A 26,847-nucleotide genomic window follows, 5' to 3' on the forward strand; every position below is an offset into this window, starting at 1 on the left:
TCTTCTTTTTGAATATAGCGATCTCTCGTTGACCGGTTGCAGGGATACTATTGAGTGAAGCACCAATGCATTTGCACTTTAACTGGGTCTTTCAAAGATAACCTCCCCATTAAAGCACTTTCTTTTGTTGTCCATTAAGCCCTAAGTTAGGCGGACCCTTTGTGTGGCAGGCATTGGGGGCTATACTCTTGATGGTAGGACAAATGCACTTGCACTTTGATTAGAGTATTTTAAAGTGCACTTTGCATTATTTGACTTTGAATCAAGCAAGCTTCCTCCCATATTGACATTGCAAAAAAAAAAAATACTAAAGAACGCTTCCCATTGACATTTAAATGGCGGAAATGACCAGTACTGGTAACCTAGTGAGTCTCAGGGAATACATTCTGTACACATTATGCATCTTTATTTCATGACCACAGTCTCCAAATTTTTTTTGTGTTTAAAAAAAAAATAAAAAAAAAAATAGACCCTCTTTTTACCTATACAACTCACTTAGCACACCAAAGGGTAGCATACAGATTTGGCATACTGCTCAGTTGAAGATTTTTAAGAAGTACAACTGCGAAACTAACTTAGTTGTATGGCAATTTACAGCCGTAATTTTCAAAATTGCTGAACCTATTGGGCTATTTGTATTTTTATTTATCGTGATCATAAGGGTTAACTGTGAATTTTATCGTAACCATTGTCTTTTACTTTGTATTGTTAATTCTCATGTCCGTCATTGCTGAAAACAAAGATTTTATTTGATTTTATTAAGGCTTGGTCACTCATACTCCTAAAATGGGATAGGGCAGAAAGTTATGCTCTTCTCAATTAAGAAGCCTAGGGGCTCAGGAATCACCCTCTGGCTGTGCCCTGGGCTCACTCTTGTATAATTGGAAACCACCCTGTTTGGAAACTCCCCCACCACCCAACCTCCTTAACATTCCTTTCTGTGCCCTTCCCTCCGAAGAACTATGCTCGCTCTGGCATGGTCAGGATCTATGCCTAGTGCCCCTCCCTATTCATCCTCAACCGCTCCCTCCACCGCAACTAATGTTCCAATGAAAGCAGGGAACTCTAACTGTTTGCAGTAGTGCCGAGATATACGTCTTGAGTTGGGGGAAGCAATAACCCAAAGACCAGTCACATTTGAATTTGACCCGTGACTAATTTAGAGTATCGCTGTGACTATGGATTCACTGAATATTGAACTTTGTGCGGACATATAGATCCATTCTTCTCTACATTTGTGAAGTGGGCCTGTTTTTCTGTATACTTACCTAAGCCTCCACTATGACTCTTTTGTATACTGTTCTATCTTACCTGTAAAATGTTAACATTTATTTTTAAATCGACAATAAGCATCTCTGCGTCTAAAAATAGTTCATAATATATAGACAAGAAGTAAATAGAATTTTTTTTATAAACAACATAGAAAAAATATCTAAATCTGAATAATTTGTAGATACAAATTTACTGGGAAGAAACTGAACTACTTGTAGGGGACTCTCCTTTCAGAATTCCTCCCCTGTTTTTGTAATGCCTGGTAGGGGGCACTATCCATGCATCTCAGCCATTCTAGGCAAATTTACTCAGACTATAAGTAATGCCATCATCATCATCATCCAACTGGTTCCATACTGCAGCCTTCGAATGTCACCAAGAAAAGCAAGACTCCCTAAGGAGGCCTATGAAAGGCTATTGGGATCATAAACCCAGTACTGAAGCACTTGCAAGGAGGCTGTGTCCCAGAGTCCAGCTCCTGGGCTCCTCCTTTAGACACAGAATACCTCCATTCATTCTGTGGAGGCATCACTAGAAGATCGTGGTGTCTACCTGTGCGACTTTGCTAAAGCAGGCTATGTGTTCTAGCTAAGAGAATTGGTTGTAAATCGATATCTTTGAGCAAATAGATTAACTTTGCAAGCCTTTCTGTCCCAAATATGGCATTCCACCATTAAGACTTAGAGACGCAAAACAATATGGATGTTTTATGTCCGAGAGGTTGGAGGTTCTTCTGTTCATCCATCATGGCTCAGGAAGAGTGACATTGGGGAAAGCAGTACAATATTTTCAACTTATTAAAACATCTTATTTATCCAACAACATGTACTCCATGGAGACAAATATATGTGGCATGAGTAGAGCTGGAAAAAGTAGCAGCTTCTAATAATCATTGCCAAATTCAGACCACCTACTATAGAACCTCTAGATCTCCTCACTATGAAAGTGAAAAACAAATTCCAGTTCATTATCTGCAGACAGTGCCATTTAAGGACACAGCCAAAGTCTTTGCTATGAAAGGTTTAGAATTTTTGCTTTCACATTTTCTCCCTTTACCTTGACACCAGTCTATTGTAAAAGATTCAGCATTTGTGTACACAGATCTTGAGAAACCTTCTCTAAGACAACTTGTAATGGAGTCCTTTTAGTACTACTGACAATGCTATTAGTGGAGGAGGAAAGGCAGAGCCTGCACTTTGACTCTACATGATTGCATCTGACATTATGGTCCAGTTTATTTGGTTAACTAGGTAGTGAGAGCTAAATAGACAAGAGAAAATATGTTTTAAAATGGAAAAGGGTTCTGTCTTTAGTCTGGAAAAAGCAAGGAGTTGTAGTCACTATCATCTCCACCTCATCAGTTCTTTCATTGTATGATTCACATGACACTTTCAAACGTTCACACTTTTAAAACTCAAGTGTTCCTAAATCTGTCTGACTATGGTAGAGACCTCAGGATAGATGAAATATCAATGATCCAAGGCTCTTTTCTCAAAACACATTATCATCAAAGAGTCCATGTAAGGCTTATTTCCATCTTTTCTATTGGTAGACAGGGTGGACCCCTTCTGAGAACCTGACACTGAACCTTTTCCAGATATGAAACATACAATTAAATCTTCAAAATTAAAGCAGTTTTGCACACCAGCCTCAAATTCATCTCAGGAGTTCCTATGGAATCCCATCTCAACCAACCAGTGGATTCATCTACATTCTTTCAGTACCATTCTTCTCCGTGAGGGAGGATCCTAATCTGGCTAGATGCCAGACAGAGTCTCAAATTCTATTTAGGTAGGATGAGGATATTAAGAAAGTCCCGTTATTGTTTCCATCAATCCAACTAAGAGGAAGCCTTCTAAAAGGTAAAGCTTCAGTCTGTGGATTACAGCCCCTATCATACGAAAATCACCAGACTCCCTTCTGCAGCAGCCTGTGCACACTCTACCAGAAAGATGGCACCGGAAGAGGCAGTCATTGTGGGAGTGACTATTATCAACGTTTGCAAGGTACTAACATGGCGGAATGCTACACCTGTATTAGGCGCCCAAGGAAGGTTCCAGAGTGGGACAGTGTAGTAGTTACCAATGAGGCAAGGGAGGCGATGACAAGGTACTTAAGATTATTTATTATGTACTAGAGTAAGAGATACAGCACACAACCTCAGCCACCGGTCCCCAGTCTGGCCGCGGCGCCTCAGGTCACCACTCTAACTGCGGCGCTCACCCTGGAACCTTCGCAGTGGTGACATTCTAAGTGATGTCACCACGGAGTGTTCCAGGGCGCATGGAGGGCAGAGGGGTGGTGGCAGGTCAAGATGGGAGATACCACACATCCCCCTTCCCTACACAACAACAATGTAACAGGTAAACAAAGACATTATCAGAACACATCTCGCATGCTAGGTCACGTATTGCTCCAGATGTCTGGGCGGTCTAACTATCCTTTGGCTAGTCCTACTGGCAGGATAGTTTACTACAGAACGCTTCCTAGGGAGCTGTTCCCCATGCATCAGGGGCTTTTCCCTCCTCGCTTCCCCTCTCCAGAATCTTCCTTCAGGGGGTGATACTTCACTACTCTTCCAAAGTTCCAAATTTTTCCCTCCTGGGTCTTCACTGCGTTCCTGAACAATATAACAATCTTAGTGGGTCTGCTGAACCCCAACCAACTCGCCCTCCCTGTAGGTGCTCTGATTTTTATGTCATCACCCACCCTGAACCCCACATCCCGGGTGGAGTGCAGTCGATCGAACCTTTCTTTCCTCTCTAACATGGCTTTGCCCTGTCTGTCTAGCACTTTAGCCTCTCTAGAGTGATCAGTCCATCCTTTATGCCAACCCATCTACCCCGGTGAAAGTTTGGTGTTAGGTCTTCTCGCTTTGAGTAGTTCAAACGGGATTACTCCCGTCGTCTGGTGTGGGGTTAGGCAATAGGCTTCCAGACGTTTTTTGATTTCCTCTTTCCTGTTCAAACCATTGGTCTTGGCTAGTTTGATGCTATCCTTCAGGGTCTTATTGAATCGTTCTACCATTCCGTTGGTTTCGGGGTGGTAAAGCGCACATCGCCTGTGCACGATCCCATAACTCTCGAGGAAATCCTTCATCTCCTTTGAGCACAGCTGTACTCCATTGTCCGTCAGTAGACTGCTGGGTGAACCTTCTCTGAGGAATACCTCCTGTAAGAACTCGACGACAGTTTTAGTGGTGATTTCTGGTACCATCTTCACCTCTGGCCATCTTGAGTACAAATCTACCAGGACTAGGATGTACGGCGTGCTTGCTTCTCCAGTCAGTGGGCCTATTATGTCTAGTGCCACTGCATCCCACGGTCCCAAGGGAGGTGGCCTGCAGACCATAGGCGGTGTGTGTTGTTTCAAGACCTTGTCGCTAACCGCGCACGAGATGCAGTCTCTCACTTTCCTTTCGATTACATGGTCCATGCACGGCCACCAGTAGTCCTCTTGCATTCTCTGTTTAGTCTTGGTGATGCCCAAATGCCCGTTGTGGGCCAAATCTACCAATTGTTCTCTCACCGCTCTGGGCGGGATCAACCTTGTTCCCCTGAACAGACATCCGTCAACCTCAGCTAGTTCTTCCCTGACCATCCAGTATGGGCGTAGCGTTTCACTTTGCTTGTCTTCAAGTCTCCACTTCTCTTTTACTCTTTCACATACTCTCTTCAATAGGTTGTCTGCCTCCAGGGCCTCTTTCCACGTTTCTTCACTTATGGCCCCTTGGGTGATCACGCACACATTTTCCGTTTGCAAGTCTTCCTTTTCTTCACTACTCATGTCTTCAGGCTCGTCTTCGGCCTTTTCTTTTACCAGTCGCGAAAGGCAGTCTGCAGCAAGATTCTTCGTTCCGGGTACATATTCAACACAGAACGTGTATTCCTGCAAGTTTACCACCCATCGCCTGATTCTGCTCGATATTGCGTCCAGTCCCTTCTTGCTAAACACCTCAACTAGAGGCTTGTGATCGGTACGTAGGGTGAACTTGGTACCCCAGATGAAGTCTCTGAACTTGCTCATGGCCCAGTGTGCCGCCAACGCCTCTTTCTCGATCACCGAGTAGTTAGACTCCGATTTCTGTAGTGACCTAGATGCGAAGGCTATGGTTTCTTCACCCTTCGCCCCTACTTGAGAAAGGACCACTCCTAGTCCTTTCAAACTCGCATCGGTGGTTATCACATTCTTTCTGTTGGGACTGAATGCTTTCAGGCTGGGTGCTTCTGCCAGTGCTCTCTTTACCTCCTCAAACTCCTTCTGACATTCTTCATCCCAGTCAAACACTACGTCTTTCTTGAGCAGGTGTCGTATGTTAAATGTTCTGCCAGCGAAGTTCGTAACAAATTTACTGTAGAACAGCAGCATACCCATGAATGACTTAATCGCCTCTTTGCTCTTTGGTGGCATCAAGTTTGCAATGGTGTTCTCCAGCTCGGCTTTCGGGCGGATACCATCAGGCGTCACTTTGTGTCCCAGAAAGTCTAGCTCTTTGCACCCAATCCTGCATTTTTCCTTTTTTTACAGTGAGGCCTTGGTCCTTAAATCTCGCCAGTACTTGCCTCAACCTTCTGTCATGTTGTTCGTCGTCTCTGCCAAACACGAGTACGTCGTCCTGGTAGCATAAGACTCCAGGGATACCTCTAAGTATGCTCCCCATGATTCTCTGGAACACCGCAGCTGCGGAGACCAGCCCAAAAGGCATTCTCTTGAATTTAAAAGCACCCATGGGCGTCACAAACAAAGTTAGATCTTGTGAGTCTTCGTGGAGCTTAATCTGGAAGTAGGCTGAAGTTAGATCCAGCGTTGAGAATATCCTTGCTCCTTCCAGCATACTCATCACTTGTGTGATGTTGGGCAGGGGAAATTTGTCCACCACCACCTCCTTATTCAATGCCCTGAGGTCGATGCATAGGCGGACTGATCCATCTTTTTTTCTTGCTGCAACGATCGGCGCGAGCCATTCCGTAGCTTCCACTGGCTCCCCCCAGGCTGCACAGCTTCTCTAGTTCCCCTTTGACTGCTTCTTGGATGGCCAGCGGTAGGTTCCTCATCATGGCTACTACAGGCACCGAATTCTCCTTCAGTTTTATCCTATGGGAATAGTTCTTCAGGCACCCCAAATCGTCGTTGAACACCTCCTCGAATTCCGTCTCAATGTTGTCCCTGGTACTCTTCACCTCTTGAACCAGGATTTGTGGGGTTGTGTTTGGGTCAAGGTAAGTGCCTAACTCCTTTTGCGCTTGCCACCCCAGGATGTTGTCTCCCTTGGAGGATTCGTACACCTTCTCTGCTACGAGTCTACCTTTATACTCTATAGTGCCCCAGAAATAGCCCTTCATACTGATGGGTTGACCACTGTATCCCCCTGGTTTAACGTCCATTCTGCTCAACCTGATCTTACCCTTTGCCACTCTTTCAAACTCTTTGGCATTAATGATCGTGATTTTTGAGCACGAGTCAAACAAGGCCTCAATGCCAGTCCCCTCAATAGTAATGCTGTCTTTGGGACTGTTGACTTGACCCCCCTCACCTTGTAGGACGATCTCATCACACACTGTGTTCACGTTTTCCCTTGTCTGCTTCTTGAACCCCTGACCACTCCTACAAAATTGTCAGAAATGTCCCTTCCTGCCACACTTGTTACATGTGAACTTGAGTGCGGGGCAATCTTTGTCGTTCGCCATGTGACCTAGTTTCCCACACCTATAACAATTCCCTTTGAAGGACCAGCCCACCTTGCCTTCCTTCTGCTTTTTATGACCCAACTTCTGTCCTTTGAATTCCAATACCCTGTTTTCTTCTGTCACTACCTCGCTCACCTTAACCTTCCCCTCGCTGTCTTTGCCCTCACTGTCTTGCTTTATCTCACTCACACATTGCATCATGTGTTCCACTTGTTTGGCAACAATAAGTACTTCTCTTAATGGAGGGTCATCCTTTAGCCACAACTCCTCCCGTACCCGTTCCATTCTACACGCTAACACAAACTGGTCCCTGATCCTCTCTTCACTTGAACCCCCAAATGTACATGTTGCAGCAAGTTTACGTAAGTTGGACACAAAGTCCTCCATTGATTCTCCTTCCTTCTGTCCTCTCTTCCCAAAATGGTACCTTTCCATGATGGTGCTAGTCTTAGGGAGGTAGTGTAGGTCCAGTTTTTTAATGCTTATCTCGAACTCGTTCAGGCCACTAGCCTCCTGTGTACCTAGTTCTGGGAGGTGTTCTAAGACCTCTTCACCTTCCGCCCCCAAATAATATGCTAACAAGGCCACCTTCCTCTCTAACCCTAGGTTCGGCCCGCAAACAACAGCATAGTTCATAAACATTTTCTTCCACTTCTTCCATTGTATTGCAGGTTCCCCTGGGTTCACTAAAAACATTGGGGGTGGTGTTACATTTTGCATTTTTTCCCCACAGAGATAACTTATTAGCACTTCAATGCAAAAGGCAGGATAGAGGTTGCGCTAACCATATACATGAAACACCTTTTACCACAGGATTCCCAGCAAGTCACGTGCGATGGTTTGATCCTCAAGCAGGCTTGTACAGATAAGTTTCTACAATTTTGTACAAAGTACGATTACTCTGCTTATACTCTCACTTTGTGCCACACTAAAACAGCTCAGTCCAGCTACTCTTCCCACGTTCTTTTCCGCCTCCCACGCCGCGATCTTAGGATGGTGTATTCTGCGCCACACGATCACACAGGCAGGCTGATTATTTCCTTCGCTACTCCGCAGCACCCTACCTGCACCGAGTCATGCTGTCACTCGCTCTGTTCATTTCCTCACAACACTCCGCCCGCTATGCCAACCCTGCGTAGTTCCTCAGGTGGGTGTAAAGCAACTCGCTGATCCTACAGTATTCGCAAAGTTTTCCTACACGCTTTCGTTGGTATTGTGATCCATAAGTCACACAGCACTTCGCATAGCTCTAGGTTCTCCCTGCGCCACACTTTGCCAACAGTACCTCCCGTTACAGGTGGCGCTTCACTTCAATAACTCCTTTCCGTACTGGATAATTTCCGGACCTTCTATTTTCTGTTCACTTGCTCCGTGTTGAGGTCGTGTGTAGAATGATCCCCGTCGCCAGTGTAGTAGTTACCAATGAGGCGAGGGAGGCGATGACAAGGTACTTAAGATTATTTATTATGTACTAGAGTAAGAGATACAGCACACGACCTCAGCCACCGGTCCCCAGTCTGCCCGCGGCGCCTCAGGTCACCGCTCTAACTGCGGCGCTCACCCTGGAACCTTCGCAGTGGTGACAGTCTAAGTGATGTCACCAAGGAGTGTTCCAGGGCGCATGGAGGGCAGAGGGGTGGTGGAAGATCAAGATGGGAGATACCACAGACAGCTTGTGCTGAACAACCTGTGCTATAAGGAAAACTAATTTGCACCGTCCCTGGAATAATTATGTGCTGCTTGCTAGTTAGTATTAATTGAGAACATGTAAAATATGTGAAAGATCCATTGCTCACGAAGATTGGGTAACTTTCCTGTAACTAAATATTGCCATCTTTATTATCATTCACAGATTCAAATACCCCTTTCCCATCCTCTCCAGCTAGAATATTAGTAAAATTCCTTACATACTACTGTCTTAGAAATCTGGGGATATGGCATTACCGATTAAGTTCTAAGCCTCTCAGCTGCTTCAACTGAATTAGATCCACAAATGAGCTGAGCAGGGCACAATACCATTCAGTTACATTTATGTGTTAATACTGAGCTGAAATTCCTGTTGCCGCTGAATTCCACCGGGACAGTGGAGTAATTTATAAAATCTAACATAGCTGTTCAATTGTGGTTATTGTTAAGTAACTATTTCTTATTGTGACCTTTTGTTAAAACAACTCAACTTATTTAATGTCCTTAAATACTGTTAACATAAATCTGCGTTCCCTCTTTAAGTAATCCTGAAAGAATACCTTTCCACTATATATATCTCTATAATAAATGCAATTACATTTTTTGCAGTGATTTATTTATCCTTCCTTCATATACTGTGTTGAACATTGGACTTTTGAATCAGTTTTGCCCCATGTTTTTTTGACACCATTTGCTATTTGGGATTACAGAAGATGCACCGAGGCTTCTGCTTCATCCATCCCCAGTTTTTTTTTATAACAGGGCATGTGTTCCATTTTTATGAATCATACTTGTAAATTATGCACTACAACATTAGTATGCAAATGCACAGTCATGTATCCAGCTTTGAAATGCCCATAAAGGGCTTCCAGAAGTTGTTGTACAAAAATGTATTCTTGTAGCAAAACCATAAGTAGCTTTACCATTTTATTTGTTTTTTGTTAGGGGTGGCATCATAGTTTAGTTTTTGTTTCTCACCAGTACAACTTTCTTTACAGGAATTATTTAAATATTAACACAAGGTGTAAAATAACCAATTTCCTGTTGTTTTTAGGGAACCGAGATTTTGCTCCTAATGATCCAATAGAATTCAAGTCTCACCAATGGTTTGGGGCCTCCGTGCGAGCCAAAGATGACACAATTCTGGTAAGTTTTGTTTTGCCAGAAAGAAGATATTTGAATTTTTCTAGCCTCTTTTCTGAGATTTATGGGCAAATATGTGATGGTTAACGTTAACATCCACTTACAAATAGTTCAGTTTAAAGACACAATAATAATCCAATCTAATACTATTAAGATGCATGCCAGTTTGGTGAGTAAATCCACAAGAAGGGCACATACAGCCTGATTCATCATTCTCCCGTTTTGCGAGCCCCTAATAGCGATTCATAAGGAATCGCTATTAAGGACTTGCAAAACGGGATTCATGTAGGAATTGTAAAAAATATTGTGATTCCTACATGTTCCTTATTTGCGATATGCCTACAGTCCCATAGGAATGAATGGGGAGTTATTCCTTATTTGGGATTAGCAATTAGCTAATCGCAAATAAGGATGCGATTTCAAGGGTGCAGGGGTGTCCAAAGGACACCCTGTAGCACCCCTGAAATGTAATCTACATTGGTGTTGCACGCACACATGTCCAAAGGACATGTGTGTGTGTAACATGCAACTTAGAAAAATGCATTTAAATGCATTTTTCAAAGTTTTTGCTATTTACCACGAGGTCTGACCTCTCGGTAAATAGCGGCCCAAAATTGCAATTTCGCAATTTTAAAATGATTCATGAATTGCATTTAAGGAATCTCAAATAGAGATTCCTTAAATGCAATTCTTCTCAAATGTGCGAATTCTTTAATAGCGAATTTTGCATTTGGGATGATGAATCCCAAATGCAAAAATTGCACTCGCAAAAGGCAAGATTCTGAGAATCTTGCCCTTTGCAAGTGCAATTTAGCTTGATGAATCAGGCTGCTAATCGCTATGGCGAGTCAGATTTTATCACAGCAAGGTATTTGTCGGGACTTCATTCCAGGTTCTGGCGTGCTGATAAAGAATAGGTGTTCTGTTCACTCAAAGTGATTGAGCAACAAAAATGCCTTTAAATCATATTTTTATCTTGTCACATTTGCTCTGCATTGATAGACAGATGTCATATGTCATCTTATGTCTTCTTGCAATTTGCTGCTTATTTAACCTGGAGATTGTTGTTTCCTTTTCTTTCCCCGACTGCAAAGTTAGAGGATTGAAATGGAAGGCTGCAGGATGTAAGGTTTTTTCCTAACACTTAACATCTAAATAGCTTGTAAATGAAATATACAAATATTTCAAAATCAATTTCAGAAGTTGGGTAATTCTGTGTAATGGAAACAAAGATTTTAATAAGATAAAAACAAATCAGGACACTTTACTTGGTGATGTGCAAATGATAAATATTTTCGCTCAAACCCAATTTCCACACAATATTGTTTTTACACGATCTAGTTTTATCAGTAAAACTGCATGTTAGCGGCAAAGTTTGTGGCCATTTCTATGTAAATCACAGTGTGCTACCATATAATACTTAGTAATCTGTTTATTAAAAGTGAGTTTTTATACCTGAATTTAGAAATATCACCTTCCCCGCCCTAATGAAAATGCTATTGTTGACTTGAGGCAAGTTAGGGGTTATGTTTTCCATAGAGGCTAAATTTGTATTGTACATAAAGCAAAATTTAGTCTGTTAAATCAAACAAAATAGGTTTTTTTACAGCAGAAATCCTGAACTCGCATATTTGAAGCTGCTTGTAGGAAACCGGCTATTTCGGGTAGGCTAAGGCTGACGCCAAAGCCAGGCCGAAACCACCATTCCAGTCAGGGCAAGGAAGTCACACGCCAAGATAACCCCTGCTCACCCTCTAGGTAGCTTGGCACGAGCAGTCTAGGCTAAACTCGGAGGCGATGTGTAAAGCATTTGCGCCAGCGCACAACAGCAACAACATACTAGGTACACCACAAAAGAGACTCCACACAAGGTTATATTAAAATAACTTTTGTATTGTCAAAACATATCAGATAGAAATTACACATGTACATTGTGCCAACTGGCACGGCAATATTCACAAGGGATTATTTACAAGACAGGGCCACATGGGTCACTGTCTGAATCAACACTTTGCAGATATAGAAATACTTGTCAGCAATTAGAATAAAAGTATATAAACTTCACTGTAACACCAAGTAACAGTTATAGATCACGTCCAGTAACTACTGGGGACAGGTAAGTACCACCTACGCAACCCTAAACCCCTTAGGAGACTGTCACGCAGGGGACCAGGACCTCACTAGGACCACCTGTACTAAAAAGAACAACCCCCTAAGTATCACACAGCATTTAGGGGTCTAAGAAAGAACACATTACCCATGATGTATGAAACACATTCAGAGGAGTAGTAAAGGAAGACCACCTAAGTATCACACAGCATTTAGGGGTCTAAGAAAGAACACATTACCCCTGATGCATAAATATACATTCAGAGGAGTAGTAAAGAGAAACACATAATGTATAAACCTACACATTCAGCGGTGTTAAGAATAAAGCACATGATGCAATAAAATTACATTCAGAGGTACCAGAATAATACAGTAGCGCAATAGTCACATGATGTCTAAAAACATTCAGAGGTGCAGGAATAAGACATGATGCAAGAAGTCACATTCAGAGGTTCAAGAACCATACAATTGCGCAAAACCTACATAAGCCACCACCTGTGGCAGTCCCTAGGCCAACTGGCCTTGTTGGGGCTAGAACGCCCTGAGTCTCAATGTCAGGGCCTAAACGATGCAGGGGCCCACTACTTGCTGGGCCCCTGGGAACGCTCACAAGGGCCTTAACGCTGCAGCTGGCACTAAGTGCTGCGCAGCTGTGAAGGCCTGGCACCACGGTGCCCTCGCTGTCCCACACAGGGACTCTCTCCTGAAATTGCGCCTAAACGGTGCAGCTGCCCACTAATTGCTGGGCCGCTGGAGAATCATAACTGCGCCGGGGCCCTCACTGGCCCTAGAACGAACTGCGCAAAAGGTTGGAGCCACACAGGCTCTGAAAACACTGGTCAACCGTGGGAGCCACACAGGCCCTAGAAACACTGGTCAAATGTTGGAGCCACACAGGCTCTAAGAACACTAGGCGAACGTTGGAGCCACACAGGCTCTAAAAACACTAGGCACCGGGGAGCCCTCCGGCTCTGCAAACAATGGTGCCCCCTAGAGCCCCACTGGACTCTCCAAACGTGGGGGCGACCCACTGCCGACCGGGGTCGCCCTTGGTTGGAGTCCCCCCCTCTGGGGGACTCGAGATACCGGGAATGCCCCTCGAGCCTCTATGGGCTCGTACAACATTGGTGCCCCCTTTGAGCCTCTCAGGGCTCACAAGAAGAAATGCGGCCGGTTTGCTGGAGACCCGCTCGGGGGCTCGGGCACAGAGATCCGCCCTCCGAGCCTCATCAGGCTCTGCACACCAGAGGGGGGGGGCGCGGGCACCGGCAATGCGCCCCGACGGCCCCTCTCTCCCCTCCGCGCTGCACTCACCAGTTCTCTTGTGCGGCAGCGGGACGGAGAGCTCCCGCTCCTCGGGACTCTCCATTGCTGCAGCCGGACTCCTCTCTCTCCGTGGCTCCTTCTTCCTGCCGCGTCCTCTCGGGCACATCTCCGGTCTCCCTCCACAGCATGGGAGACCGGCAACGACAACCTGCTTCTTTCTCTCGGGGCTCCCTCCCGGTCACGGGAGCCCCGCAGCTGCCGCCATCTTCTCCTCGGGGCTCCCTCAGCTGAGAGGAGCCCCACGAACGACCGCCATGTCTCGCCCCTCTTCCTCCTTCTTCCTGCCGACTGCGGGGGCGGGACTTCCGGCCGGCCGCGACCGCATTGGCCGGCCGGCCAACTGCTTCCGGGTTGCTGCGGGCAGCGCAGCGGCCCTTCTCCTTAGGCAGGCAGGCGGGGCGGATTTCTCCTACGGTCACTATTAAACAGCGCTCTCAAGCGCTGGGGGGCAACCATGCGCCAAAAAGTACACCCAAAGCGCTACCAGCGCTTAGAATCCAAATGCAGCGCTAGGACCACATAAATCGCTCTTTAGCGCTGGAGCACAGTCCACAACGCTCCCAGCGCTAGCACAGCAGGCAGAGCGCTCCCAGGCGCTCAGGGGGAAGGTCAGCGCCTCCAGGTGCTAGGAATACAGTTCCAGCGCTCTCCCCATGAAAATGCAGCTCCTCCATGCTGCCAAAGCCCCAGAGCTTCCCAGGGGGGGGCAAAGCTAAGTCTCCCCATCAGCCCAGGCAGGGCAGAGGGGTCCCCCCAGGAGTCCAGGAAAGTCCATCAGGAGTCCAGGGCCTGGGCAGGACTCAGGGATTCCCTGAGCCCAAGCAACAGCACACCCCTGGCAGATTCAAGTCAGAAAACAAGAACAAATTGGAAGGGAACACAGCCCCTTCTTATACACAGAAAAGGCTTTGAAGTCGTTTGAAGTCTTTGTGTCAGCGAGCCCCTAAGCCCTGGGTGCATCTGGTTTCCCTCTCCTGTCAGCCTCAGGTCAGAGGTGACAGTGGGTCATCAGGAGGGAGAGGCAGCAGGGTGGGCTGACAGGCACAGCCCAGCACCAGATGCTCTTTCCTCCCATCCCTGACAGCAGATGGAGGCCTTTCATCTATGGCTGACTCAGACCCCCCCTACTCACCAGACAGTTCATCTACCAGCAGGCCCAGGCATGCCTGGGCCAGGCCCATCAGCCAATCACGTGCCAGCAGACTCACTACACAATTATGCCAACTTCTAAAAGTGGCGCTTCTAGACTAGACACAGCCATGCCGCATACACCATTCTGCAGCATTCATTCTCACGAGTTCATACATATCAAACTCGCCCCTGCACTCCCCACGCATCAGGAATCTACCATGGGCATACATATTTCTCATTCATTCCTATGGGAGGGCAGGGCGCTCACCATCCATACACAGAAAGCACCCGCACTTTACACTGTACCACAGTGAAAAAGTGCGCAGAGGCCTAAAATCACCAATCCAGGTTCCAAAAACAGGCTAGGAAAAAGCAAAAAGTCACGGGGTGAACCTGCCCAAAGGACCGGGTCCAACACAGCTCATTTGTGATAATGAAGAAAAAGGCCTCTCTGTAAACTAAAATGTTTGCTTTAGGTCACACAATTTGAGACCCATTTATGGGTTATGTATATTACCGTTGGGTTGAGCAAATTATTAAAGTTCCTTGAACATTTAAGCTCTCAAATAGGTTTTCATAGCACAATAATTTTCTACCCCCAACATTCTTGGCTAGCTTGGTAAGAAATGTTAAATATAACCTCCTTAGATTGTACAGAACCTTCTTGCAGATCGCTTTTACTTTGTGACCAATGATAATATGGGGGTAGATCGGTTATACTCTATATATTTGAAAACCTTCAGTTATGCATCTGTGAACTTATCACTGTCTCCCAAAGTGCAGTAATGCCACAGGGCTGTAACGTTCCTGTCAAGAAGTTCAGTTGGTATCCCCATGAATTGGGCAGTAGCAGTTAAAAGCAACTGACAATCTGATTAAGACTTTATTTGCCGGTATACATCCTTTGTGGTCCGTGAGAATCCTTTGGTCAAGTCAAGATTCGAATTCCACTGCCAGACCTACTGCTCCCTTTGTCCTCATCAAGCAGATTGAGGACACGCAGATCTTGTCACTGACTCCTATTATCTATACAGATTACCAGCTCCTACCATAACTAAACCATTATTAAATGCAGAGGTAGACTTAAAGCAGTTTGATCTACAGTGCCAGCGAATCTTGACCTTCCAGTTTCTTACCCACCAGTATCTGCCTCAGATCCTCCTGAATAGAGGCTCTTTTCCCTGACTCCAATGGTTAATCAGTGAATCACATCAGCCACAAAGAATTACATTGCATAGGATTAGATAAGGGATATACTAAACAGTTCAGTCCAGACACATGAAAATAATCTATATCCTGCTCTCCTTAATCCCACCAACATTAGACCTACTGCTTACCTAAAAGAATTGCATACCATGTGACTGCTTTAAATATGACACACGTGTTCATCACTCAAACTTACCAAAGAGGCTCAAACTTCTAACCATCTGTAGTACAAGAAATGAGTAGCACTTAATTTTTCAATCCAATCCTAAAGAAAGATTAATGCCTAATAAAACAGAACTCAATGTAATTTACACAGCTTTCACACAATCCCAGCTATCTGCAAAGCCTATGAATGAAAGCATCTTGCCCTATCACAAGACAACGTTTTAAAAATGCTGGAATTGGTCTGCATTTGCTCAAGAGGAAAGCCTCTACTTCACTATCATCCTTCCAATAGCAAATACCACACTTGATGCCTCCCTTGTAACAGCAATGCCAGGAAACACATGCTTTGATCCAATAGCTCTAAAACCTAGGTACCCAATGAACCAAGATGGTTCTCATAGACCTTAAACCATGGAACATAAGAAGCATCATTCAATTACTTCTAGTTCACAGTTGCGTACAGCATTGAGAATACACACACATGTGACTGTTTATAGATCTGCATACTCTAAATGCTGCAACAATTAATTGTAGCACGAAAAAAGACTTGACCTTTATGGCGACTTGTTGTTGCAGAATTTAGGACTGCCGACACTCGAATATTCGAGAACATAGGATTATTCACGACCCTGAGATTTGCTCCCTAGAGTAAAAGAGCGGACATATACAAGAAACAGTTGGCGTTTCTTTACATAGCGGGTGGCTTTGCCACCGTGGAGTTTAAGTTTTTTTCCCCCCTTCTTTTGTCGCCCTGTCCTGAGGAGGCCTGATTTGTTGGAAGGCCGAAACGCGACCGCGTCGACACTTTCCAATTGGAGGAGTCTTTTTGTTTTCAATTAATTTGTGAAAGATACACCACTGGACACATGTGAAGATTTAGGTTCCACAAGGTTTTTGGTTTGGAACCGTTGTGTCTGACTACCTCCTAGTGTACCACCTAGATTTAATAGGAGGACACTTTTGTAGTACTGTTCCATAGGGTGAAAGATAGGAAGTACTCAACAAAGATATATATATAAAATATATCCTCCCCCTCTTTTGTTACATGTTCTGCTGTATAAAGTGTATATGTTGTTTCACTGTGTATATTTGTTGTATATAGGTATGTACATAGGTATGTTAATTTGCTGAGTATAGTGCATATATTTGTTTTGAGAGGATTCAGCACTTGTGTTTTGTGATATATATAAAAGAAATGAGAAGTATACTTTGACTGGATTACAATAAATAGAAATGTGTAATCTTATCCTCTTGTGGGTGTGATGATATTTGAAAACATTTGAATAATTTTACAGTGGACTTTAGCCACAAGACCAATAGGAGAATTTATTGTCATCGATTGCGAAAATGTGTATATATTTGTTCCTCCTTTTGCCAATTTTCCGTTCCCATGTAGCAACAATTAATTGTAGCACAATGCAGCTTTTAGCAGTCTGACATGACATATGCAACAATAAAAATATTATTTGTTGTGTGTATACACAGCGTTAAATTATGCTGTTGCAGGCCAAGATTAGCATACATAAAGGGAAAACTGTAGAGTCATTTCCCAGACGAGTTACGTACATTGTTCAATGAATGGGTGAGCAACACATGGTCTGGATAGATGTGGTAGCTCGGGTCAGGATCTGTAGAGCAGCACAAAGTCTGGTGGTGAAGCAGCACCTGGCCTGGGAGGGGTTGGGCAGTTCATAGACTGGCAATGGGTGAAGAATCATAGGCTTTAGTGAAAGGGGGACCAGTGCAGGATCTGTGAGCAGATTAAGGAGCATAATGAATTAATTAATAGGAAATGTATAAAGTGTAGCAAATATCCACAATAGGGTCTCCTGCCGCTAGATTACACTGCTAGAGCAAAAAAAAGGAATACAGAGGGTTAGACTAATACTGTGTGAAGCAAAAAGTCTTAAGATGTGTCCTGAATTCACGATGTGAGGTAACCTGTTGAAGATGATTGTCAATTGGTTCCGTGCTTTAGATGTGAGATAGATAGCTAAAGGAATGGTCATCTGGCCTTGCACGTCCGACTATAGGATCTGCTTGGTCATGGCGGAGCACCGGTGTGGAGTAGTACATGGGCTGTAATGCATGGAGATTTAAAGGGGTGATTGAGGCCTGCAAGGTCCAGGGTTGAGAAGTGCATAGTTCTGGTTCAAGGTGGCAGAGCAGCACAGGATGTGTATGGGTGGAACCGGGAAGTTTATGAGATTTGGGTTTGCATTGGGACCTGAGATTGGAGCAGTACAAGTTACTGTTTCCGGTACTTCTAGTCGATCTGTGGTCTACTCCACCTTGGTCCTTTTGTTTATCCACATTCTGGACCTTAAGTTGTCCTAAACCTTCGGACTCTCCACTCATCCACTGCCTACTCTGGAACTTGCACTTTTCTATCACCCCACAGGACCCTATAGTTCTTCACCACCCATTTTACTCCTGCGGTGCACTGCTGCTCCCTTTGGGGCTGTGCTACTACACTATGCATCCTCTTTGACCCCTGCAGTGCTCAACAAACCTCAAGGATACTGCTGTACTCCCCTCCTTACTTGGACCGTACATTTATACCGATCCCAGGCCTTACCTCAAACGTCCCTCTTCTTTGATACTTTATTGTTCCATCCCAAGAGCATGCACTGCTTCTCTGTTTCCATGTAGACATCAGATGATTGTTTGCTTTGAAGGGATTTGTCTCCATGTGAGAGTGGTCGGGGAGCAAGAGAGGACAAATGGGCAATTCCCACTATGTGAAATTGGTCAGGAAACTCTAGTATTTCAATTACAGGATAGCCTAGCAACCAGAATTGTTTGCTTTAGCTTATAGATGGTTTCCACCATAAATGGGTTTTAAGTGCTAAACCACTTCAGACCATTTGATTGAGGTTCAAAAGAAGTGCGGGACTGCAAAAATATTACATGGATAACTATTGCACACTTGAAAACGTAAATGATTTGCCTTTCTTAGTCCAGTGCCTGCTCGTCTGAAAATATATTAGCATTAAAAGCTTATAATCCTATGTATGACTTATCATTATTATTGTTTTACAGGCGTGTGCTCCACTCTATCATTGGAGAACGGAAAAAAAGCAAGAGCGAGAACCTGTTGGAACTTGTTTCTTGCAGAACGGACCCAAGATTGTAGAATACGCCCCTTGCAGATCAAGTTGTACGTATCTGTTTTTTGAAGCAATTACTTAACCCAGAAAATCAGCAAGTATTAGCAACTGGCTTGTATTTTGGGCCATGACCAAAGCATTAAATAAAAGCCCTTTTCCCTTTACAACACAACTGTCAGATAAAGAATATAATATGTCATGATTCGGTGTACTTTTAAGACATAAAATAGTCACTCTTGCATTGCTATGCAAATACTCATAGAAGGTTGAAATGTACACCAAACAGCAAGTGACATAAACTGATACTCGTATGAGTGGAGTCAAAGACCACTCTGTTTATATAGAAGTAGTAATAATAGGTTTGAAGACAGCTTCGAAGGCAAGCCAGACCTAAAAACACAAGTAACTCGCATTGTAAATCAACAATTTCTATGACATGATTTGCATCAAACAACATGTTCTAATCATTAATCAAAAGATATAGAAAACCGTGTACTACAATGGAATTTGTATATTTTTAATTACAAGTAGACTAATCATGAGAATCAAGAAATACATAATTGTTCTGTTATTTTAATATATTGACAAGGAACATATTTATGGAGATAAAAATAGTAAATCTATACTTAGATACAAATGCCTTCATGATATTGTGGTGGTTAATATTTTGTCACAATATTTTGGCAGGTTGATATTAAAATCTTCTGGAACAATGTACTACTGAATGTTTGCAGAGAGGTAGAGAAATGGAAAGGGATCTCCCACACTGCTGGCCCTCACTGGTTAAGGACAGCAAGACTTTCATAAGGGGAAACTACTAATAACTACAGCCCAACTGGTAGAGTCATCTTTAGACTGTTGTGCCTACAAAATGTTTTGTTCATACTGGCATGCCACCGTAGACTGATGTAAGAGTAGATCACTCTTGGATGAGACTGGCCTCATTCCAAGATGATTGGCACAAAGATGGCCGTTCTACCTGCACCCCTGTCCCGAGTAATTTATTCATATCCTTTGTCAGCGTTCTGAACCTGTTTTGGTATCCAGTGAACCCTCAAGTCATTTATAAACACCAAACACATGCAGCAGTGGTTTGTTGTTTCCTGTTCTTTTCAGGTTTGGTGAGAATTACAACTGAGACATTCTGGGGAAGACTGCCCAGTCTTTAGTAGTTTGGTCTCCGCGATCACACCATCTTCTGAATAATGTATTTGTGGGTCAGGGGGGATATACAAGTGGCCAAAAACTGCCAATATGGTCAGTAATTGCACTCACGAGGCCCACCAATATTTAGAAATTTTGTAGGTCTGTAGTGTATAATTCGGGCATTTTTGCCTGCTCAAAACAGACAATCTGTCAGTGAAAAAACAAATGAAATTGGAAAATAATAAGTGATGCTGAAACACAGCTACCTGCATTCTAATCTCTATTAGTCTGAGGTAATTCCTCGACACCTCTTAATTATGCAGAAAATTGGTAATTCTGAGGGTGGGGGATATGACAGGCCGAAATGGGCTGCTATTTAGCTAATGTAACAACCAAACAAACAATAGGTACGAACTAAGAACGAATAAACTTAAGGTCGAAGTAAAAAATCAAATAAAAATCTCCCATCCCACTCCACACCCTGTTAGTCAACCTGATTCTTGATATCATATCTTGTGACTTGATATAATGCTCTTATGGGACTGAAATTGCCAACCGTTATGCATGAATTGTCTATTAACAGCTGTTATTATCAATACCTATAGATGAGCGTATTATGTTGTGCTGTTGATCTCTTTCTTCTGTGAAACCCCCCAAGAAAAAGAATATTTTTTAAAAAGTTAAAAGGAAACATGTTATGACAAGAATAAAAGAAAAATTGGGGAACATTGCTCAGGGGACTGGAAGTACTAGGAAGCAAAAACAATTCTTATAAAAATAATAGGGGTAAATAATATTTCTCATAGTAACCATCCAAAAAAAGTCTTTCATCAAACATATCGATCGATGGGCAGCAAAGAAAGACGGTTCACCAGGAAGCTTCATTACTAGGTTGCCAATTGGGGGAAGTTGGTATAGGGAAAAGTAGGTGCCTTTTATGCTGCAAGCCGTCTCTATGTTGAGATGCACATGCTGGTACGCCAGTATTTACAGGGTTATTTTCACTAGTCATTTCTACAAAGGTCTCGAATCCCATCCTTGAGTTGAGTTACTAAGATCCCTTCAGGCATCGAAAACCGGTCCATAGAAACGTCTGTGTAGCCCAGTTGCCTGAGAGTCCTCCAAATAGGATGCAAGTTTCAACTGTGACCAAAGTTTCCTAGCTTCTAGGAATTTAGGAGTCAGTTCTGCAGCAGTCCCAGATGCCATACATAATGGGTACATGTACACTCGGAGTTCACATTCTTCCAGCTAAATGTGAATTCTAACGCAGACCAGTGGCACCCTCCGGTCACACAGGACTGTGTTCAAGAAAACAACTTCCACGGTTTCAAATCCACATACAGATGAAGTCTGTAGCAAAGATAGGGTGACAATTGTTTGTAGCAACGTCTGTATTCAGTCCTAGGTTGAGGATAATTAAATTATAGACACATAGGAGGGTAGTATTTCGTGATCTAACGAGTAGTAAGGAGTCACTGCAATAGGTAGTCTTCCCGTATTCCCTTCGTTATAATGTAGCAGGCTTGTCTGCCAGAGTCATTTGCAATAGCTAAGTACAACATTGAAAGCTGATCAACAATTCAGGCAACTGCTTCTCTATCAACTCTCCCCTTCTAGCCCTTAGTCAGCATTGCCTGCTCTGACAAGTTCCTACAGCATCTCAAATCCCTTCCAGATAGGTACCCTTCAGGGTTTTGCATACACCAAGACATGTTCTAATTGAGCTATAAGATCCCCAAATGGCAGATTGGTAGCTCCCAGCCCAGTGCGTTCCTGTCTGGGACCAATATATCATTACTTTTAAGTTAGTTTTCCAACAGTTTTGCAAGGTGGAGAAGATTAGAAATCTGATGGCAATTGGAAATACCCGTGGATTCACCTGTACTTTTTTTTAGCAACTTTACACCAAGTTTATAGAGGTGTCTATACATAGCAAACGAAGGGAAAACAGACTAACAAATAGTATGGAGACAGACTTGACTAAAAGAAGAGAAAAAAGAAAAAGGTGATTAATGTATTTTTGGTTTATCTAGAATCTGTTAGTTGGTAGATTGTTTTGCACTCTTTCACCCTTTGTTTAGAAATTACTTGTGGCCTTCTTTTTTAGTGCACATGTGTTCACCAGGCAGTTTCATGTTGGCTGTTATGTCTACGTTCTACAAAGGGCTGTACGAGATCGCTTCAACAATCCTTATTGCTTGATGTACTGCACTTAAAAGGATAGTTTTGCACAATGCTTTAGCCATACCCTAAAAAATAAGTTGCTGAGGATGGTCAGCTGTGATGACAACGTTTTATTCCTCCTATTTGAATTGGTCTTTTGTGTGTTATGTTGTGGTATAAGGAAGTTAGCCTGGGGCTGAGTGTTATTAACCTCCAAGTGTACATTTAAAATTGAATCTGCTATATGTCACATATCCAGAAATCTTCTCTTACATATTCAATTACTGTAAATTTATAATTCAAATTTTTTTTGTTGCATAAAGATTTTACAGTTGGTTATCTCCTTCAACAGCTCCTTTCATCTTTGCATTAACTAACACTTGGTATTTTTCCTTTTTTTCCTAGCACATTCTGACGCCGAAGGACAAGGATTTTGCCAAGGAGGATTTAGTATTGACTTTACAAAGGTAAGCCATTTATTTTTGCTTTCATCTGTGCTGCTAGTTATTATCTACCCCCTTTTACCTAGGGACCTTGTCCGTCACAGTGTTCTATTGTTACAAATATACCCCTCATATTTTCCTGCTCACTCTTCCTCCTCTTTCTGCTTTCCTCCTCTCCTTCTTCTCATCCCACACTTTTCTCCTCCGTTTTCTTCCTCTGCATTTCAGTATTTCCACTTCTTTTCCATCTTCTTTTCCATCTTCTTCCCTCTTACTTCTCCACCTCCTCTCCTCTTTTTCTTCCTCTTCATTGGCCTGTCCTAACTGAAACAACAGCTGTGTAAGCGTTCTTCAAAATCCCACCAGAAAACCGAATGAGCAAAGACCATAGGTCTCGCCTGTGTGAGAGCTATTGGCTTTGTCAATGTCTTTTAGCCATGACGTAAAGCAGCATGACTGGTGTATAGCATGGCTAAAAGTTTTATAAAAATAAGCTGTATGGACCAGGATGGGAATAGTAAGCTAAGAATGATGCTTTGACTCGGCCATCGCTGGCCGTGTCATAGTGTTTTTTTAATGGTTGGTGGGGTATAACACAGACAATGGGAGGGGAGGGGTGGAAGGGAGTAAACAGCACTGACAACGGAAGGGTGGAGTATAGTAGGAAATAGGCAACACAGACCGTAGGATGGTGTGGGGTGGAAGGAAAGAAACAGCAACAGTAAGAAGAATATCTGATATGGTAAAATTATGCGAAAGACGTGTAAATAGATGCAGTGGTAGGAAATGATTAGTGTTAAAACAAAATGTAGAATAAAAGCGCATCCTAGTTTTGAAAACATTTGTAAAGTCACAGGGTTAATAAAAATAAAATTGCAAACTAAATGTATTGTATAATGTAATAATTTGCGAAAAACCAAAAGTATCCTTGTGTTTTTGTAATTCAAAAGCATTATTTTTGTGCATGAGAATGTAACTGGTAAAAGTAAGAAACATACTGAAGCAGAGATTAACCAAAAAATAGTGCATGCCACAAAATTGTGCATGTCATCCAGGGAGGGGCAAGCAAAAAGCCAAGGAAGCCTACTCAATCGAAATTTCACACTCGAGAGTGACAATGAAACAACCAATGATATGCTGTGGGTGGACTGAAAGCCTACTGAATGGTAAATAGTATATATTGCAGCAAAGCGTATGCTCTGAGGCAGGCGAGACCTAGAAATGACAAGGAGAGCCTACATGTATATATTTAAAAGAACAATATGAATAGCCTGCAAATTAGATGGATGTTTGTTACATATAGCAGTTAGATTTAAAAAGGCTGACTGCCAGGACAATGGTTGTGGCTAGCCTTGGGACTGAAAGCTTTCAACTGTTTCTCTGTATCTGGTGTGTTCAAGGCAGGTGATGTAGGAATAAACATTAACTCCTCCACTGTGAAAACTCATTGCTTGAGGTGGAAATAAACTTCCTGCTCCTGTGGGTTAACCCTCTGCAGGTTACTTTATTTATGTCTTTTTAAAATTCTGAAATATGTTTTCCCTGTAAATGGTAGGGTCCCGAAACTCACCAAATACCTTGTCCTGCAAAAAGATCTGCACTTCAGTGCAGAATTTTGCAGGACGGTCATTCGGCATCAGGCATTGTGCTTTTAATTTCCTCATTCACTAATGTAAGATACACTGTTTGTGTAGTGAGAATAGTGAGCTCAGATGGTGTGCCTGGTGAAGGGTATGGGATGTGGGCAGTTTATAGCTGGGGTGCAGTTGGTGCTGTGGGGTGATCTTCAAGGGAACAAAAGCGCTAGGATGCAAAAGGAAACGGGCATTGGCAATGCCAATAAATCAATTTTTAATATGATAGCACATGTAAAGACAGGTATGCACACATGTGTATTTGTGCATGGCTATGGCGAGCTGGCAGGTGGAGAGTCAGGGAGATATGAAATAATCCCTTATATATTAGTGCACTATGTATAATGTTGTTTCTTTCTGCAGCTCACACCCTCCAGTTGCTTGCTGTCTCAGAACGCCTTCACCTTCTATCCTCTTAAAGCCCTGCTTGAAAATCTGATCTTGACTTACTTCTGCTTGATTCTTCTCCTTTCTTTTTTTCAGTGACCATCTTCTTACCTTCCATCCTTTGCATACCTTCTGTTTCTGAGTATATCCTCCTCTTAGTCTCATGCCTGTCTGCCTTAATCTCTCTTACGGTAATTCTTCAACTGCCTGACACCTCATTTCAGAGATCACAACACTATCCCTGTAACCTAACATTATCCAATCTCCTCCAGCCTATCTATCTTACCTATCATTCACCTGAAACCACGTAGCCCCCACTAATGATTACACCTAACTGATAATAATATAATCAGACAGTAACTGGAGTATTTGCATGCAATTTGGTCTTGAAAGTACATGACTAACTGCAGTAACCACAGGATTAACCACTAACCTTGGGTTCCGGAGTTACATGCTACTCACTGTAAATTGCTTCAATATATTGCAGTGAAGGTTCGCTGTTGGATGAGGAAATGTACACCCAAACAGCCGGATACATTAGGTTTAAGGAGAAGTACTTCCCTGGGGTGAGCCAAGACGTCATTGACAAAGTCTCAAGTCAGTGACTGAAAGAGGCTGGTCGAATAAAATCAATGATGGAAAGAAACAAAGTCCACCATGTGGATATTGGAAACATTAGGTTTATTTAGAAAGCTGGGATATCAAACCCAGACCTAGGGGTCGATTCCGATTCGGGGAAAAAAACATCTGTACGATTTGTATCCGGAGCCCTCTCCGTACGAATCGTACCCGTCCGTCCGAGTCGCATAGTACGATCCGTATTCCGTGAATACGTCCGAATCGTCGCGATCCGTACGTATTGCAAGGCTGAAACAGTGAACCATACGACTCGTACACATCCCGTACGACTTGTACACATGCCGTACGACACCACGAGTACGATCCGGACCGGGGTATGAGGACGCGATTCGTACGGTCCACGTCAGGTAAGGGCGAGTCGTACGGAAAAGCACACAAACACATACACACTGTACGGTGCGTACACCCCATGATCGCAGGGGTCCGCACCGTACCCCTGCGATCATGGGGTGTACGCACCGTACCCCATGTACTATGGGTGTACGCACCGTACACCCATCGTACATGGGGTACGGTGCGTACACCCATCATACATGGGGTACGGTGCATACACCCCATGATCGCAGGGGTACGCACCGTACCCCTGCGATCATGGGGGGTACGCACCGTACCCAGGGGGGCCGTTCCATACCTGTTTCGGCGTGAACTCTGCTTTTACGGCTGTTTTCAGCTCCCGTAGAAAAAGGGTCGTACGGTGCGTACCCCACACGTATCGTACTTGCTGGGTCGTAAAAACCACCCGCGAACCGTACAGATGTCACGTACAGCGGGTTCCGACAGAGATTCGGACGGGGATTTGATTCGTATGGTCTCTTTATGACTCGTACGGAGTACAGCTCCTGGTACGAATCGTACTTCGTCGTACGTACGGGGGACATTGCAGGGTACGATTCGTACGGGAAAAACGTGCCGAACGGCTATTCGGAGCGGTTTTTCACGAATCGGAATCGGCCCCCTAATTAATTTTTCACTTAGTGACATCGCAAAACTTGCTGAAAGAAAGATACAGGAAAAAGTGACCAGTCTTTATTATGGCCACATTTTCGTAGAACTTGAAGGGAGACGGGGGTGATTGCTTCTGTGGTGCACACCTCTTGCCTATTTTTGCATGCTTGGGAAGATGATCTGCACATCCAGTAGATTTACTTTCCCAAAATATTATTTACAATTTTGGAAAGCTATGTGAAAGCTTTTCATTTTGTTTTTGTAAAGCATTAATATCGGATCAATGTGTTTTGTTTGCTGCGGTGTATTTTGCACCATGGTGCTCTGCAATTGAAGAGCTGCTTTATATTTTTTAAATAAAGGAAAACTTCTGAAGCTTCAGGTAGCTTTATGTCCCAGTCTTCTTTTCATAATACTAATGCTATAGATTTCTCTAGTGATGCTAGTAGCCATTCAGCAAAAAGTTAAAATGACATAAAATGTATCTGTGCATCTTTGATAAAAACGCTTTCTATCAAATTTGAACGCATACAAGCAAAAACATCTAAATGGACTTAATTCTGAATGAAGTAAGTGGTTGAGGGTCGAGTTATAAAGTTATTTTAACATAAAGTGAAGCCTGTATAAGTTCATTCGTTGAGTTATTTTTATA

The 26,847-nt window shown here is 43.4% G+C and overlaps 1 protein-coding gene across 1 annotated transcript in view; it reads left to right on the forward strand.

Moving 5' to 3' along the window:
* The window catches only part of ITGAV (integrin subunit alpha V), a 402,152-nt gene that overhangs the window by 108,115 nt on the left and 267,190 nt on the right, over positions 1 to 26,847 (forward strand). Inside the window, exons 3-5 of the mRNA XM_078680488.1 lie at positions 9,700 to 9,791; positions 18,768 to 18,885; positions 22,553 to 22,614. Of these exons, the coding sequence (XP_078536614.1) occupies positions 9,700 to 9,791; positions 18,768 to 18,885; positions 22,553 to 22,614 (272 nt within the window). The remainder of the gene's footprint in view (positions 1 to 9,699; positions 9,792 to 18,767; positions 18,886 to 22,552; positions 22,615 to 26,847) is intronic.

Source organism: Lissotriton helveticus, chromosome 3_1 (genome assembly GCF_964261635.1).
Source record: "Lissotriton helveticus chromosome 3_1, aLisHel1.1, whole genome shotgun sequence".
NCBI lineage: Eukaryota > Metazoa > Chordata > Amphibia > Caudata > Salamandridae > Lissotriton > Lissotriton helveticus.